This window comes from Bactrocera tryoni, chromosome 5 (assembly GCF_016617805.1).
Source record: "Bactrocera tryoni isolate S06 chromosome 5, CSIRO_BtryS06_freeze2, whole genome shotgun sequence".
In the NCBI taxonomy this organism is placed as follows: Eukaryota; Metazoa; Arthropoda; class Insecta; order Diptera; family Tephritidae; genus Bactrocera; species Bactrocera tryoni.
Window position 1 is genome coordinate 69993708 of NC_052503.1, and position 15956 is coordinate 70009663.

The 15956-nt window shown below is 39.6% G+C and overlaps 1 protein-coding gene across 5 annotated transcripts in view; it reads right to left on the reverse strand.

Annotated features, from left to right (window-relative positions):
• The window catches only part of LOC120778000 (reversion-inducing cysteine-rich protein with Kazal motifs), a 62815-nt gene that overhangs the window by 16381 nt on the left and 30478 nt on the right, over window positions 1–15956 (reverse strand). For all 5 annotated transcript variants that reach the window (XM_040109660.1, XM_040109659.1, XM_040109661.1 and 2 more), the window contains one exon: window positions 12203–12258. In XM_040109660.1, the coding sequence (XP_039965594.1) occupies window positions 12203–12258 (56 nt within the window). The remainder of the gene's footprint in view (window positions 1–12202; window positions 12259–15956) is intronic.

The window sequence follows — 15956 nt, forward strand, 5'->3', positions numbered from 1 at the left end:
ATGGATGGCATGCAAAATCGCCACGATATTGTCGTCTTCGACATCTAGGAGCTTCAAGGGGGCTCAAATTAAAACGAGCCTCCAACTGACATTACTAAGGACCAGCTGGTAAATGTATGACGTTGACCTGGCCTTTCCTATCAAAAGAGCCGCTTATTTGTAGCATATAGCTGAAAGTGACTCAAACTCAGGTCAGAGATCAGAGATCTCACTGGCATAATTGGAATATCGAAAGGGTCAGTGAAAACCATCTTGAAAGATCATTTGGGCCTAAGCAAAATGAAAGCACGATTGATTCCAAAATCATTAAATAACAGCGTCAGGTTAACGTCTGTAAAATAATGCTTTCCGACTACCAGATTGTCCTGAAATGTTTTATTACTGGCGATAAGTCTTTTAGCTAATTTTGTTGGCCAAATATCGTGTGGCAAAGGTTGGCCAAAAATCGAAAAAACCACGTCAAAGCAAGTCAAAAATTAAGCTTATATTGACAGTTTTCTTCGATTAACGAAATGTAGTGCACTCCATATTTCTTCAGCCGACCAACCTGGCAACAAGGAATACTATTTAATGCGTGGTTTGCCCGAAGCTATACCTAAAAAGAGGCCGGAATTATGGGTCGACAACTCTTAGTTTTTGGACCACAATAATGCACGGTCGCATACTGCATTGGTTATTCGTAAGTTTTTCGTCAAATTTGAAACCAATATCGTGCCACCGTGTTTGGCTGATTTAGCTCCGTATGACTTTTGGCTATTTAGCAAACTCAAACGACCGCTCCGGGGAAACCGTTTTGAGTCAATTTAAGACATTAAACATGAATCGCTACGCGCATGAAGGCTATTACGGACATTTACTTCAACAACTGTTTCGAGGATTGGAAAACCCGTTGACACAAGTATGTTTGGTACGAGGGGGACGATATAGATTTCGAAGTAAAAATTGAGAATTTTAAAATTATTAACAAAACCTTACTATTTTTTGTTCACAGCAGTGCATTTTATATGCAAAAAAAACATGGAACTCAATATTCACAAGCTTGCACTAAAAAAAACTAGAACAATAAAATTTGTTTTTTTAATAAGAATTAAAAAAGCGCAACGCCCGCTCAATAAAATTGCAATTTACACCTCATGCAAGGCAAAAAAAGTGTTTAATTATTGTTTGCGACACATGATCGTGCAGCTGTACGGGCTATACGCTGCACAGTCGTAAAAAAGTAAGAGACATTAAAGTGCCCACTTACCCAAACGGCTCGGCAGACAATGCGACAAGCCACGCAGAACGCGCGGATGCGACTAACACACACAGTATACTATGTATAAGTACGTATGGTTGTATGTATGCTTGTATGCACACAATGCGCCCATATCGAGCGATCACATTTACCTATGGCCACATTGATCGTCTTCGAGGTAAGTTGAAAGATCGCAGATAAGACGCTTTACTTTGTATAATACGGGAATAGATTTGCTTGTGTGTGTTTGTATGTATATGTGTGTCACTTTAAGTTGCATCTTGCGAGTAGCTTTGTACAAGATTTAATATCAGATTTCTGTTAAAAAACATAATTTTGTTTCCTTTTCAATTTTCACCCTCTCTTTCATGTGTGTATGTCACACGAGTTATCCTTATGCATTTCAGCACACATATAGTACATACATTTATAAAGATATGTACATATGTATGTTTATGTGTTCTTGCCCCACTTGCTTTTGATATCATGTTTGCATGCTCCGTTAATTTACGAGCGTATTTCACATTCAACTCAGCAGGTTGTCTTGTTTTTCGTTAACCTCAGATTTCGTTTTCTTAAATTTTTGTTCCTATTTGTGCGCACTTGACAATGTTTTCATTCTGAACTGTCTACCGCTTGCTATGTGGTGTCTTCGTCCCAAAGCACAGTGAGACAAAGTAAAAAATATTTTGGGAAAAATTATTTAGGTTAACGTGGAGAAACAGTCTTTCGATTTGAGAACCTAAAACTTAAACAAAACTGGAAAAATTCAAAGAGAATTTCATTTAAGAGAGAACTACCTTCAAAACCTCACCCTTGGTACCTCAAAAATGAAAAGCGGAGAGTCGATTCGACACTGTTCGTAGCAACTCGGACTGTCGTAGAGACGGACTTGGCGCATTTTACGTCGAGATCTTAAAATAAAAGCGTACAAAATACAGCTTGTGCTTCGTTCTATGGGCTCTTGAAAAGTTCCAAGAAGATCCGATGTTTTCGAGTCAAATATCGTTCAACTATGACACCCATTTCTGGCACAATGTGTATGTATGTACACGCCTGATGAGATTCAAGAGCTGCCAATTCATTCAGAAAAAACAACGGTTTTGTGTTGGTTGTGGACCGGTGGAATATTCGATCCACTTTTTTGAAAAATTATGCCGGTGGGAACGTAACCGTCAATGGCAACCGTTATCGTGGCATGGTAACACCTACTTGATGCCTGAAATTGAAGCTCGTGATCTCGGCGGCATTTGATTTCAAAAAGACCGCGCCACTACTCACACATCGCATCAATCAATGGATTTATTGATAGAACAGATAATTTCACATCATGTTCCGGTCGATTGGCCACCAAGATCGGGTGATATCACTCCGCTAGACTTTTTCCTATGGGGATAAGTAAAGTCTAAAGTCTATGCGGACAATCTCGCTTGGATTCAGGATCAGGATTCTTTGGAGCAAAACATCACTCGTGTCATTCCTCAGTTACTAGTCGAAATGCTCGAACGAGTCATCGAAAATTGACCTCAATTGATGGACCATCTGAGACGTATCCGCGAGAAACATTTGAAAAAGATAAGCTTCAAAAGTAAATGCCATAGAATATGCTTTTGAATGATTATAACCATTCCCCATTAAATTTTAAGTTTCTGTGTTTTTTCTTTAAAAAAGTAGGAAACCTCGTGATTGATCAACCTTTACGAATTCAAGAGTTTGAGTTATGGAGAACTTCGAGAGAAAACTGAATATTTTCACTATTGCATGCATGTTCTCTCGTCTCTAGTGTAGTACACCGATTAATATTATTAATAGTCTATTTGCCACACAAATGCCACTGTGCGCTGCAACTCGATCGCAGTGCTCGTTAAATCTGCCATTGGTGTTTCTGTTGTTGTTGGTTGGCAAAGTGCTTAATTGTTTTCCGATCACCAATATCAAAACAAAAGCACTGCGATTAAGAACACCGGGTGTGATCGTTTTGCCATGATAAAAACCACAATGCGTGGCGAGGAGTGTTGTCGGATATGCGAGCGCACATATAAATACATATATACAATAGTACATATGTATACACATGCTTGAATGCCATGTGACAAGTTGTGGGTGTGAAATTTTCTCCAATTACACTTGAATTTCGAACGGAAAGTGTACGAAGAATTTGTATTGTTGCACTTCAGTGATTTTTGAGGGGTGAGCGGAAACAAATTAAAGGAATGCGCGGTAAATCTTAGATTTCAAAGTGTTTTGCTGCGAAATTTAATTGCTGCAGTTATAGAAAGTTGTTATCCCCGATAAAATTTCGTTGAGTATTGCAATTTAATTGAATGTTCAGTTTTAGGTATTTTCGAATCACTCAGAAAATAAAATCAATAACAGCTCTTTTAGTTGACAGAAATAGAAGAGAGAGCCGGTAACTTGCATCCATAAGACCACAGAGCGGTTTAAAAGTCCCTAAAACGAATTCCTTTAACAGCAATGAAAGATCCACCTTCTGATCCATGTAAGTTTATGTCGGTATCGGTGATCTCTAACCGAGGCTAAGCAAGGCGATTTAAGCTGGTAGCAGCTTGAAGGCAAATTAAACTAGTTTTCGTTCATGCTTAGTTAATACCCTGCGTCTACTTGGATTTAAGCGGAACAATGAAGTCTTAATACACACTCCTACATTGGTGAATATGGCAAGAACCATTCAGCAAAGCTTCGATTTCAATTTTCATAAATTCATTCATAACAAGCGGAATGCCTTCAAGCGCTTTGTAGCTACAACGTTTACTTATGCAAATTAAAGAATTGCTTAGCAAGAAAGGCAGTGTTTCCCAAACTGTTCAAAATGTAAATAGTACGGTTGTTGAACGATTGAAGAGCAGCTATGAATGTATTTAAGACTGAGCGATAGAAGTAGTTTTGCACGTTTCCTTAGCTCATTGAACTTATGTATATTGTGGCAAAAAAGTAGCCCGAAATTGTAATTTAAATTCCCTGGGTAAATGATATTCCATAAAAATGTATTTTGCTAAATTCGTAGGACTGCCCTTAATTTCGATGTGAAATAAGTCGGTACACCTCAGTAGTCCGTTGCGATTTATGTATACAATGGATAAAAATATCGAACAAAAAAAATTGTCTCAAAATTTGTATTTTTAACCAAATTTCGAGTTTGGAATCTGATGGAAAAGTCTAACGGGTACTCATTTTTATCAAAAACACAAACCTACGAGTGGTACAAAGCTTTCAAAGAAGGCTGAGAGACCGTTGAAGACATGCGTCGTTCTGGATGACCTCCGACCTCTTCAACTGATGAAAATATTAAAATAGTGAAGCATATGGTGCTTTAAAATGGTCAGGCTAGTGTTAGAGAGATTACAAGAGAGCTTTACAGCTCTTGCGAGTCCGCTCGAATGATTTTGGGTATGAAACGCGTTCTTGCTTGACTCGTTCCGATAAAGCTGATTGTTTTTCATAAAGAGTACCGTAAGCAAGTTACTTTGAACATGCTTCATCAAGCGAATTCCGATCACACATTCGTGGAGAGCATTACAACTGTCGATGAGACGTTGGTTTGACATGCAAACAAGTCAACAATCGTCGGATTGGAGGGAAAAAACGAGCCGAAACCAAAAGCCCACAACAAAGCCGGAGAGACAGACGCCCAATAAGGAGTTCTAGTGCCGGAATTGTGAAAGAACAATTCATGGATTTTACTCTATGATAATGCACCGTCTCATCAAGCCACGATTGTGACCGAATTTAAAGCCAAAAACGCAATGAATACCATCGATCATCCACCGTGTGATTTTTTCTTGTAGAGGCTAAAGGTTATCTCAAAAAGTTCTTATGAAAAGTGTTTCGAGGACTGGAAAAACCGTTGGCATAAGTATATTACATATGGAGAAGAATCTGAGAGCAAGGCGACAAAATCAATATTGACTAATAATTAAATATTTTGCGTTTTATTTACAATTTCGGGTAGCTTTTTGTCACAACGTATTTGAGAAGTTGCGTAACGATCCAAAGAACAAGACGTTATTCACAAAGAAAGTAGTATACAGCTGCCTTACGTAAGAAAATTCTTGAGTTTGATTTGTAGAAGAAAAATATAACTATTACAACTCTTCACAGGTTAAGAAACCATATATATATACAGATCAAATATTTATAAAAACTAAAAAATATTCGACCTGAAAGCCGAGATAGAAATTTTTATCCTCCAACAGATTTAAAAACTATTATTCCATCTACAATCCATCTAGCATGCTCATATTGAACTAGCATTCATAATTTACACGAATTCCAATTGATCTTTTATATCCTTCATATTTTCATATTTCTAAATCTACAAAAAAGTTTTGGAACCGCTGCACCGCTGTGTTGCTACTTCGTCGGTAGACCGCCGACTGCGCTTGAGCGCGAATAGGCGACCAGTTTGGCTGTTATTTTTTCATTTCCATTATGCTTTTGATTGATGCAAAAACAAATTAGAAGAGTCAGGCAATTTATTAACTTTTAAGGGAAAGGATAAAATGTTGATTGTGAAATTAAAAAAAAAAAAATAAAACACTGCAATGGCACTAGTTAGTGAATGGAGCTATCAATTAATGGCCACGAAGATCTTTTTCTCTGTACTACGGGTTACGAGATTACGGATTATAAATCAATTATAAATATTGCTTAGAGAGCAAATCCATATACATAGTATTTATGGATATAACAGTATTTTTGTTGCAAGTAAACCCGTTTTATTGACAAATAAGAGGTGCTCGAAATTCTTTTTTATTATTTGCTTTATTATTACCGTTATCTACTCATAGCGGCATCTCTTTTCACAATTACAAGTTTTTAATTAGCGCCAAATACCAATCATTTATCCTGCAAATGTTTTTCTGAACCAGTTTAAACTGATTTATGAGCTAATTTAAAATTTTCCTTCTTGTAATATCCTAGTTTTACTACAAGAGTTGTGAGAAAAGCTGTAAATCTGGCAGAATAGGATGCTTATTGGCATAAAGGGTGTCTCTTTTAGGCAGATAAGTTGCCAGTGGAACCACTGTTAAACAAGACCCCACAATCTGCGCCAACTACTATGGGATAAGACAGCGCACGAAAAGGAACCGCCTTAATGCCGCTATGTCTGAATTTGATATCCCCGAAAGCTAATGCGGCTGTGTAAATTGACGTTGAGCATTGCCGAAAGCTCCATCAATATCGGGAAAGACCTCTCCGAACTGTTCGATACCAAACGACGTTTCAGACATGGCGACTTCCCATCGTAAAAACCTCTTTGACAACTAAAGACCAAACTCTACAAGTCGTTCATTATCCCCGTTCTGTTAAATGGTGCAAAGGCATGGACGATGACATCTCATGAGTCGATGTAACGACTTTTCGAGAGAGAGGTTTGGCGGAAGATTTATGGTCCTTTGTGCATTGGCAACCGCGCATACCGCAGCCGATGAAACGATGAGCCGTACGAGATATACAACGACATCGACATAGTTCAGCGAATTAAAAGACAGCAACTACGCTGGCTTGATTATGTCGGTTGATTCGATGAAAATAATCCAGCTCTGAGAGTATTCGACGCAGTACACGCCTGGGGCAGCACAGGAATATGATGACCTTCAACCTGTTGGAAAGAGCTGGTTGAGAAGAACCTGGCTACACTTGGAATCTCCAAATGGTATCATATTGCGAAAGAAGAAACAACTGGCGCGCTGTTGTAAGCTCGGCTATAACCACCTAAGCGGTAAACCACTAAAGAAGAAGAAGAATCCCTCAGTTTTGAGATATCGAACTGAAATTTTGCACACGGTCTTTGCGCCCTAAAAATTTGGTCGCTTATCGGAACCGCTGTTTTCGGACAACTACAGCAGATAGTTGCATACAAACTGAACAACCAATATTAAGTCCTTGTATAGGAAACTCTTTTATTTGATGAGCTTCATGAAATTCGGTAAATATCATTGCTCAAAGCAACGCCATAATCTCAGGGTATACTGTGCAGATCGGACCACTATAGCATATAGTTGCCATACAAAATGAACGATCAAAATCAAGCTAGAGAACTTTTTATACACTTTTATACTTTTGAGAGTATTATATCTTAGTTGCAGTGAAAGCTAACTTTTTTCTTGTTTTGAAACAAAATTTCCGTAGCACTCAAAAAACACCCTTTCTAACTCCACCGAACGGTTCCTTCCTGCTTTTTCTCGTTCAATTTTGCTACAAGTCGTACGCTAATTGCAACATCGCGCACATACAGACATATCTACTACACCTATGTATGTGCGCATAGGCAAATAAATGAGTGGCCACGGCGCATGCGCAAATTTCAACGTCACTTTGTGGTCAGCTTAATGACTGCACACAAGAATTTACGTATGCTGGTAGTACAACGAAATGAAAATACTAGTTTAAGACATTAACGAGGTAATATTAAGAATTAAATGACAGCGTTTTAAGTTGTCAATAGTTGTTAAGCGAGTGACAAACTTTTAATGGCTTAATGGCGGATTTTCAAGCGCATTTAAATCGGTACATACATACATATGTATGCGGATATATGCAGCTATACAGTAGGGGAATTCGAATTATTTATTTACCACTTAGTTTTAACATTTTGTGCTGACTTTTGCTGCTAAATCACGCAATTAGCCGCGCAATCGAACACGCAAGCGTAAAGAAATGTAAATTTTAGTACAATTGTACATATGTAAGTGTGTGCTGGTACACATGTAAATTTCACTGTTGCGCAGGCGCTGCAGGCGAACTGGATTTTCGCTCAACTAACGCGTGCAGCGGCGATAAACACTGTCAACTTACACCTTGCAGCAGAAAAATCACCAGATAGACTGGTAAGTGTGAGTATTAGCAGATATTAACATACATACATATGTATGTATACATATATGTATATATGTAAGTATTACTGTCTATATCTTTGCTCAGTTTGACGCGCCACCAACCTGGAACAGCGCGCCACGCAATGAGAAAGCGCGACAAATACTCGCTTAGCATGCATGCGGCTAAACCTGTAGTGCCACGAGGGTCTCCACTGTAGCAAAGAATAAATAGCATTTGACTTGGTGAATGCAAAATATGCATTTTATCACGTAAACGTCAATTAAGCAACAACAAATTATTTAGCCAATATGGGCGTTAGCATTTACACATGGCCAGCCTCTTAATTTCATAGCGGAGAATAAATCGAATGTTGCCGACACACACATGCACACACGCATGCGCACTAACCCAAATGATAAAGGATGCTATTTTGTGGCGCAGAAAAAAATTTATAAAAATTTGATATGCGACACCCACACGCAATTTGCCGCATTTCTCAAGCACTCAAAGCCAAACAAATTGTTTATACCGCATACGAGTATATATCTTTCTGTACATATATACATACATATGTATACTATATCTTAGGCCTGTCACCACATGTGGGTTGTCTTGGCAATTTAAAAATGCAAATTTCGCATAGTTTTCATTAGGCCCCTTTGATAGTGCCCACAATGTCTAAGTGACGGCTGCATAGCGATAAGGATAAGCTTTTAATAAACTTGTCAGTCATTAACTGTCTTTTTAGCATTTGCTTAGACGCTTTAATAGACGCAATTTTTTCGGGTGGGTTGAACCGGCAATAAAATTTGCAAACTTATTTGCTGGCTGCGTGCAGAGACACGAAGTACCGGTACTCGTTGCTGGCATATTTACGAGGTGTAGCTATTAGATAATTTGATTAACGTTATAGAAGCCACACGCATGCGCTGAAAGCGGGTTTCGGTGAAACCGATCGGCACTTAGATGGTTGGGAGGTGTTCGCTGAAGCTTTAGAAATTTGTAGAAAAATGTATGGTATACAAATTTCCATTGAATTTTATATGCGTAATCAAATTTCTGGTGCCGAAACGTGCAGAATGTTGGAAAAGGCCTTCGGTGATAATTGTTTATCGCGAGCCAGTTGTTGTTGTTGTTGGAGCGGCAGAATTCTGCCGAGTTGACAGTCCTTGGCCGGATAAAAATGCGGGTCCGTTCCGCTTACGTAGACCCGACTGTCGTGGGAGCGGATCGCGAGCCAGTGTTTTTGTTTGGTACAAATTAGTAAAAGAGGACCGAGAACGCGTTGACAACTTACCACGTCCAGGACGGCCATCAACATCAACGGATGATCAGCATATCAATAAAATAAAGAAATTGGTGCTAAAGAATCGACGATGAACAGTCAGAGATCTTACTGGCATCGTTGGAATATCGGAAGGATCAGTGTAAACCATTTTGAAAGCTCATTTGGGCCTAAGAAAAGTAAAAGCGCGGTTGGTTCAGAATTCACTCAATTTTTTCGAAAAACAGCGTCGCGTTAAAGTCTGTGAAACAATACTTTCCGACTACCAAAATGTCATGAAACGTATTATTATTTGCTATGAGTCTTGGATCTATACGTACGTCCCAGAAACAGACGATCAATCGGCGGAATACCGTGGCAAGGGTGAACTAAAGTTGACAATGTTCTTCGATTAACGAGGTGTGGTGCACTCCGAATTGCTTCCGACCGGCCAAATGTCAACAAGAAATACTATTTGAGTGTTAAGCGGCGTTTGCGTGAAGCTATTCGTAGACCGGAATTATGGGCGTACAACTCTTGGTTTTTCGTACCACGATATTGCACCGTCGCATACTGCATAGAATCTTCGTGATTTTTTCGTCAAATTTTCAACCAATATCGTGTCGTAACCACCGTATTCACCTGATTTAGTTCCGTGTGACTTCTGGCCATTTAGCAAACTCAAACGAGCGATGTTTCTCGATCAGTATATAATATGTTTTGATAAACCGACGAGTGAGATATTCTAAAACCAGCGTTATTTTGATATCATTCTTATGTATAATTAGACCTTTCTGTGTTTTCTACCGAAAGTAAAAGGGAACTCCTTTATGACAAAAAATGTAAATTAGCCAAGTCAGAAGAAAAGTCCCTATATCTTTCGTTAAAGGATACATTTTTTCTCTTTTCCCTCTTCTCTAAACAGAGTTCAAAGATAACCAGTAGTCCATCGTTAATTTCCTGATTACTTGACTTAGTAGACGACTGCGAACTTTAGAACCAAGGGAGGCAGAGAGTAATTGAGAACAAGATTTCCTGTTCCTACAAGCTCAACGGCTTTACAGTTTCATGTGATTCCATGATGACCAGACACCTAAACGCGTCTGATAGTGAAGTAGCTTGATGCTATCGATAGTAAGGAGCGGCACTTCATGACTGAACGCATAGTAGACGAGCTCAACGCTAGCATTGCCGTTCTGCAGTCAGAGTGAATGTTCACTTCGCTGAAAGAGGCTGCACTTCGGAGCCATTCAGTCATGACAAGTCCCTACAGGAGCTAGTAGTTGATCAACGTTTTCGGCGGCAACACGAGGTATCCAGTACCAGATGACAAGAGGACAACGAAAACCCAGTTCATTCCCAAACCAATGTAATTGAAACATGAGTTCTTTCTTGCCAGCTTATCGACTTTGAGCGAGATTCCAGCGATTTTGCTATGATCAGGCATCCAAATGAGTCTGATAATGTAGTAGCTTGATGCTATCGATGGTGAGCACATACACTCCTTGAATAGCTTTAAGTGTACAGTGGGCACGCTGAATGTTAGTATTGTCGCTCTACTGTCAGAATGAATACTCGACTCCCTAAAAGAGGCTGCACTTCGGAGAAGTATATATACATACATCTAGCTAGGCAGTCATTTCTGTTTGAATAACAATGATTCCGGTAGCGTCCTCTGTGGGAGAATTTCCATTCCACGCCTCTTCTACAGCGACTTCGCCCTGTCCGCTTATCCATCATCGGTATGTAAGCTGATTAAAAACCATCAAAAATGGACTATTCGGCGCAATGTAGCAATTTATTAGGTATACAGTTGAAGACAAAGTGAATAAATGGCCTCCTATGGACTCTTTCATATACCCATATCTGAACGCGTATAAGCTTCTTTACTTTTTTAGCTTTTTCGACCGCTCTCCAATTGACGAAATAGTAATAGGCTTCATAAACAAGTCATTTCCGAAATTTGAGGATTTTTCTTGCCTCTGAATTAAAAATGTGTCTTCAAGATTTTCCTAAAAGTTCAGAAAATAACAAGTCCTCAAAATAGCTTTTTATGACATTATTCCAGTCTCTGTTTTTTGCTAGGTTTACCACATCAACATAACAGTGTTGGTAGACATTTTTTTATTATAATTGAACGACTTAAACTATTTTAGCTTTTATAAGGAACTTCAATGATTTTAAGATTGCCAATCGGTAAGAATATATTCAACACATTTGTAGTGACGGAAATGTCTAGAGAAGGGCACCGGGAAAACAACTTTTGGAGCATCTCTTGTGAACGTGTCCCGCATTGGCAAGACTACGCTGTGAGCATCTGGCGTCGCCACGGTATGGTACACTGGAATAGGTATCGATAGTGAGGCCGCAGAGTCTGTTAAAATTCGCATCAAGCGCAGGCATCCTAAAGGACTACTGACTACTCCTTTCGGACTTAGCAACTGAACACCAGCTGGTATTGTGAAGCTCCAAAACTGGTCTATTTGGGGCTTATTGGCCCACCAGATTAACCTAAGCTAACCTAAACTGTTGTGGCGTCCAACAATCTTAAACGCAGTTTCATAATAAAAATTAATTTTTGACAACTGGGAGTCACACACATTTGGAATATTCACATGGTCATCTAAACTTTCCAGCCCACCTAAACCACCTCAATTCCACGAATCGTAACTCAAACTTTCAAATTAACTCAACTATAAATCAACAGCATTGCAACACGTTCGCCTGCTTAACGCATTGACGTTTGAACGATGTGATATGACGGAAAGTACCGTTAACTGTCAAAAATCATGACAAGTACGCGCAGCCAGTGGTTTTAACGCACTCACAAATACATGTGAATAAAAATCGTATGCACTTACATTTTCGCATGATGTACGACATGAGCCAAATACCTCGCTGCAACAAGTGTAAATGTCTGGAAGAAAGAAAAAGAAAACAGATTAAGCGAAAACGATTATCAGCAAAGAAATGCAATGAGTAATGAGAAAAAACAAGAAATCGAAAAAATGCATTTAAGTAGCATACAAAAAATATACATATTACTGTAGAGACAGGCAGTGCAAGTGCGTGCGTCGAGCCGAAAGAGAAAAATTATTAAAAAAGAAATGAGTGAAGAACCCCAAATGCAAATATCAGTTTAATGGCAGCGTAATATTTAATTTTTTGACATTTGAAATAATTTATTTTACGCATAACTGCTGCATTTACTGCGCTACACGTGCGTTGTGTCGCTGCGCGGCGGGGTATTTGAACTTGTTATTTGCTTTTGGATTCATAATAGATTTCTTCAAGCCTCAAATAGATTTTTGTCTTTCGCTGCATTATTTTAATGTTATATTTTTTTCTTTTTATGCTGAACAGTGTATATTAAGTTTGCCCAAAAAGAAATGTCAGAGTCTCTCTAAGTTAGTCAAGTTTGTCTGTAAATAGAAAAATAGATATAAAATAATTGAGGCTATGCACTGCGACCTATGTTCTATTGTGTCTAATCTAATATATCATATATGGTACTCAGAACAATTCCAGGTGCTTGCTGAGGTGGTGTGATCACTGTCTACGTATATTCAACTTAGGGCCTTAAACCTGCTTCTACAAATTGCTGGGCAATATAGAATCAGGTGCTCTGAAGTTCCCTGTTTCATGTCGCAAAACCGGTAGTTTGCGCAAGAGACTAAAACCAAGTTGGGCAAGTGCTTCCTGAGTCTGCAGTGCCCTGTACGGAGAGCGACAAGGACGCGGAATATGTCTCGGAGGAGGTTGATCATATTTTTAAACCTTGCAAGGCTGTACCCTCCCATTTGTAGCTTGGCGTTGCGCATTCCTGCTTCCAGTGCTGTTCTCTCCCCACTCTCTTCTCCGTGCAGAGCTAGTCTTTTACAGTGTGGGACCCCACTGCAATGCATGGTTCTGGCCCCATCATCCTGAACGCTGCCGGGCTAGTTCGTCGGCCAACTCATTGCCGGCTACCATTTTATGTCCCGGCACCCACATCAGGTGTACTTGGATGCAAACTGACAGGCGGTTCAGCCTTCCCATACACTCCTCTTCTAAAAGCGATTTGATATCATAAGCTGTTATCGCTTTTAGTGCCGCTTGACTATCGCGATAAGCTGGTTGCGATGGATGTTGATTTCTGCACACTGACTTATAGCAAAGACTTCTGCTTAAAAGATGCTCGAAATATGACCAATGGGAATGTTGTGAAGGTGTTTTCGAATCGTCGGTCTGCCAGTGGATAGTGCTGGCCCTCAGAAGTAGGTCGTGGAATCACTCCACTCCCCTTCACTGCCGGCAGTAACTCTAAACTTCTTTGTAACTGTTTTTGTATTGCACGTTTTACTCTATCTCTTAGAAGCTTTTATGGAAAAGTTGTTCATTCAACGAGATATCTTCACGAAATTCGGCAAGGATTACTGCCTAGGTCAATAATGCAATTTCTGAAAAAAATGTTCAGATCGGATCACTATAGCATATAGCTGTCATACAAACTGACCGATCAAAGTTCTTGTAAGCAATCTTTTCTGTTTGCGTACGGTATTATAGCTTCGCTGCAACCAAACTTATTATGATTTTTTATATTTTCCGCTAGTTACACCATGTTGTATTCATTAAACTTGCGTCCATCATGTCTCCAAATTGACGCGACCATATTCCATTAGTTTATGTCTATGGCACGCCAACTCCATTCACGTTTACGCCAACAGCTGCTGGCTGCCGATCTCGCTCACCCCTCCCGCCGCTTCAGACACAAACGACTTCTAAATCATGTTCAATCATCCAGTTCTTCTACTCATAATCACGAGCACTGCTTGCTGATCTTACAAAATCCCAACGACGCGCTGTCGTCCCCGGCTTGTTGCTTTTTGCTTTCATTATCGGGTCTTGGGCGGCAATGCAACAACACTGTGTTTTGCATGAATTTTTCCCATGTGATTAATGTCGAGCAATTCGCAATTCGCAATTTTTCATTTATTTTCTCTTTTTTTTTTGCCAGCATACACTCGCAAATCCTGCAGACATTCGCGTTTTCAGCGGCATCTGTGCGCTTATTGCAGCGCAAGTCCATTGCTGACGCCAACGAATCGTGCATATATATGTACGTGCATCGGGATGTGAGTTAATCTATATGCAAATACATGTGTAGTTAATTTTTTAATCTTCCGTACAAGTGTCACCAGTCGAGTCAGTCGCACAGCCAAGCAACGCAACCGATTCAATGGCCTCAGCACGATCAACGCCTCGCTTACTTTGCTTGCGATCACTTTTGATTCACTGAAGTTTCTGTGTCTGTCCAACTGCTTGACTCCTCAGCCGCTTAACTTGACATACTATTATTTATAAGTTCGCACAAATATATGTACACATGTAGGTTTGTATGTAATTGCGTTTGTGTACTTTAGTTGTGACTCAAAAGTGTTCGTATCGATCGTGTTCTTGCTGGCGATCGCTCGTCCAGATGTGGTCTTGCCGCCAAGTGGCACTTCTGGTGTGAATGGTGACACTAAGTGCGCAAAAACATGAGGGCGTTTGTTGTACAACGGTATGTACTTATATATAGTATTTATTTTGGTGCAAAGAGTAATGAGCATCCGGAAGAAAGGCTGAAAAACTTGCTGTAATTTGCTTAAAATTGTTCAAAATTAATTATAATTGGAATATGTTTAAGGTTTTATCCGCAGTGTTATTGAACTTCACTGACTCTTTCTCTACTTTGGAAGTCGCGTCGATTATTTATCTAAATCATTTTTTTCAGAACAAGCTTCTTTTTCTTACAACGTTTTTATTTTCAGACGTGTGGTTTTCAATGAGCCGATACTTTTTTCGTAATTGGCCTTGCTGACAGCTGTTATATGTTGATAGACATATTCGCATGTATCAATTTCCCAGCACGTTTACTGCGAAGACGCTTTGTTGCATTGGATCATAGTATAGAAGAAGATCTGATTGAGTCCATCCACCACTTTGCGGAAGATCTTGGTTTCTTCTTCTTCCTTATTAAGTAAACACCGCAAAGCCGAGTTTACAACAGCGCGCCAGTCGTTCTTTCTTTTGGCTGTTCGTAACGCCGGCTCATCAGATGTTGTCATTGTCCATGCCTCTGTACCATATAGCAGAACGGCGATGATGAGTTACTTGTAGAATTTGGTCTTTGTTTGTCGAAACTACTCTGTCCGTAGTAACGCCTTTTGGCAACAGTTATTCTGCGTTGGATTTTGAGGCTGACATTTTTGTTGGTATTAAAGCTGGTTCCAACATAAACAAGATCTTGGTTTGCAGGTTTTTGGTTACAAAATCCAACTCGCGCAAGTATTGAAGCCGAAAAGCCATCAAGCGCGCCACACGTTCGGTAAATGGACCCAAAAGGGGATGTATGAATTGGACGGTTTGGTTTCAACAAGACGACGCTACATGCTGTACATCAATCAATTTATTGAAGAAGGTTTTTGGTGAACTAATTATTTAGCCTCGCGGGCCTGTGGCGTAGCCTCCAAAATCATGAGATTTATCACAGGATTTTATGAGGTTGCTTATTTACCCACATAAGTCCGAAATGATTGACGCCTTGAAAGAGAATATACGGCATATCATTGCTGCCCTTCGGCTGCAAAGATT